The sequence below is a fragment of the Hippocampus comes genome, unplaced genomic scaffold (assembly GCF_001891065.2).
Source record: "Hippocampus comes isolate QL1 unplaced genomic scaffold, H_comes_QL1_v1.1 scaffold56, whole genome shotgun sequence".
Taxonomy (NCBI): Eukaryota; Metazoa; Chordata; class Actinopteri; order Syngnathiformes; family Syngnathidae; genus Hippocampus; species Hippocampus comes.
Window position 1 is genome coordinate 604,543 of NW_017842056.1, and position 1,953 is coordinate 606,495.

Sequence of the window (1,953 nt, forward strand, 5' to 3'; positions counted from 1 at the left end):
GAATGCCCACGCCGATTTTTGCGGCCGCGTGTCAATACAGGCTCGATATGAAGACGCAGACGGTTGAAAGGGGCTACCCACGATACATCCACACTGCCTTCGGAGGCGTGCCCAGCGAGCCTCACGATGTCTTCCAGTTGAACGGTAAATGCCGCTCCCGCCTTAAAGCGTTGATTGGCGACCAGGGGTCAATGTTGCAAAACGCTACTCACTACTAACGCTGTTAGGTCAGTGAGGAAGTGCTCCCGAGAGGAGGAAATGTTGCACAAAATAGAATCATCTTTTAAAGTGGACTGTACCTTGACTTAAAAATGCATCAAGATCCAAATTATTTTGTGCAACCCCTCTTGACAAAATAAAATGGAGTAAATTCAACACTCATTTTTCTCAGTGTCTCCTCCTTGAATCGAAACCAATCCAAATTCTTTTGAATTGTATTCCGCTTCAGGCTACACCTACTTCTCCTGGGATCGCTTCTACTGGCGCATGACGCCCAGCAAGCAGGTGGACCGCGTGGGCTACGTCAAATACGACCTGCTGCCGTGCTCCGACTCTTGAAGCGCGTGCGCGCACTCGCTCAGGATGGGATGGCAGCGCGCTTGGAATCGGGGGGAGCGGAAATCAGTTGCTTACGGGCGCTGCCTGATGACTTCCCGGGTTATTCGTTGGCCGGCCGTCGCTGGTGTGACACAATATTGGCCCTTAAACGCATGTAAAAGAGCGCAGCACTTGATGTGATCAGATGTGATATTACGAGAGAATAATGGCCAGCATTGGAGGCCAATTCGCTCAAGGCCACTGGGTCCAATTCTGGTTTGAATAATTTATATCTCAAATGTCTGACAGGTGCAGACTTTTAACAGTATTTGATTGTTTTGCCATCTGTAGTATTCTCCTATTGTGTGTTTTTAAAAAGTTGTCTTTCTGGTTTTTTTTTGTGGCTTTGAAGCCATTATTTGCACTGAATAACAATGCATGGCTCTTTCACTTTAAATTATTGATGTGTTGTTTTCTTTTTTTTTACTTTCAATTCAATAAATATTCAGCTTAATACCAACTGTGATGTTACCTTATCATTTCTTTACTAAGTGGTTTCAGTGGGGGGGTGCCTATTGGTGTTTCCGTTGCTTCTTTGAGGGCATTGTCGTATTGCATTTTCAAAGCTCAATCCATTCGATCAAAAAGTCCAGAATGCATATTTTTAAGAAATAAAACTTTCAAAAAACAAATCCCAATTTGAACATTCGCAACTAACATCCTCATTTTGAACATATGTGATGCAAAGATGAATGCATTTTAGAATGTCCACGTAAACTTGATGCCATAACTATTAAACTGGTTTTAATCCGCTTTCACACTCGCTTGACATGTACACGTTGTGTTCAACATCCATAAAAACACACGACTCTGATACGCAAATCAAGTTCACCTATATTTCTTTGACTACACTACAAAGACGAGATATTTAATGTTCAAACTGATAAACTTGATTGTTTTTAGCAATTGATCATTTGTGACGTGAGGTGGCCGCGCAAAAGAAAACATGGACAAAGGGAAGTAAATTGAGGTTCGTCATGTTTGCATGCAGTTGCCTGTGACTGCTGTTCCACGGTGTAATGTCGCCCTCTATTGGTGAAGGTCTGAGATGGCAGGCAGTTGACAACAGACGAGTTAGCGACGCGTATGATGTGCGCTTGTGTTTTGGGAAGGGGTCAAAAACATTTTTTTTTTGTTTCGGGGCCTATCACTAGGATATTACGCCTCTGTGTCCGGGTTGTAATTTTCCGAACGCACTGTCGCACCCAGCGTGTGGACTTTTTCAAGTGCACTCAACGCCTCACAGCTGTTGCGCCCAATCGTAATAACGTGGCGCGGAAATGGTCATCAAGTGCATCCTGTTTCCTTCCTGAGTGATAAGAGCTCCAGTTTATTTTGTTCTATTTGCCACTTCAG

The 1,953-nt window shown here is 43.8% G+C and overlaps 1 protein-coding gene across 1 annotated transcript in view; it reads left to right on the plus strand.

Moving 5' to 3' along the window:
- mmp9 (matrix metallopeptidase 9) overlaps window positions 1-1,058 on the plus strand; it is a 6,926-nt gene extending 5,868 nt beyond the window's left edge. The window contains exons 10-11 of the mRNA XM_019860601.1: window positions 18-144; window positions 449-1,058. Coding sequence (XP_019716160.1) covers window positions 18-144; window positions 449-558 — 237 coding nt within the window. The 3' untranslated portion in view covers window positions 559-1,058. The remainder of the gene's footprint in view (window positions 1-17; window positions 145-448) is intronic.
- The last annotated feature ends 895 nt before the right edge of the window (window positions 1,059-1,953 follow it).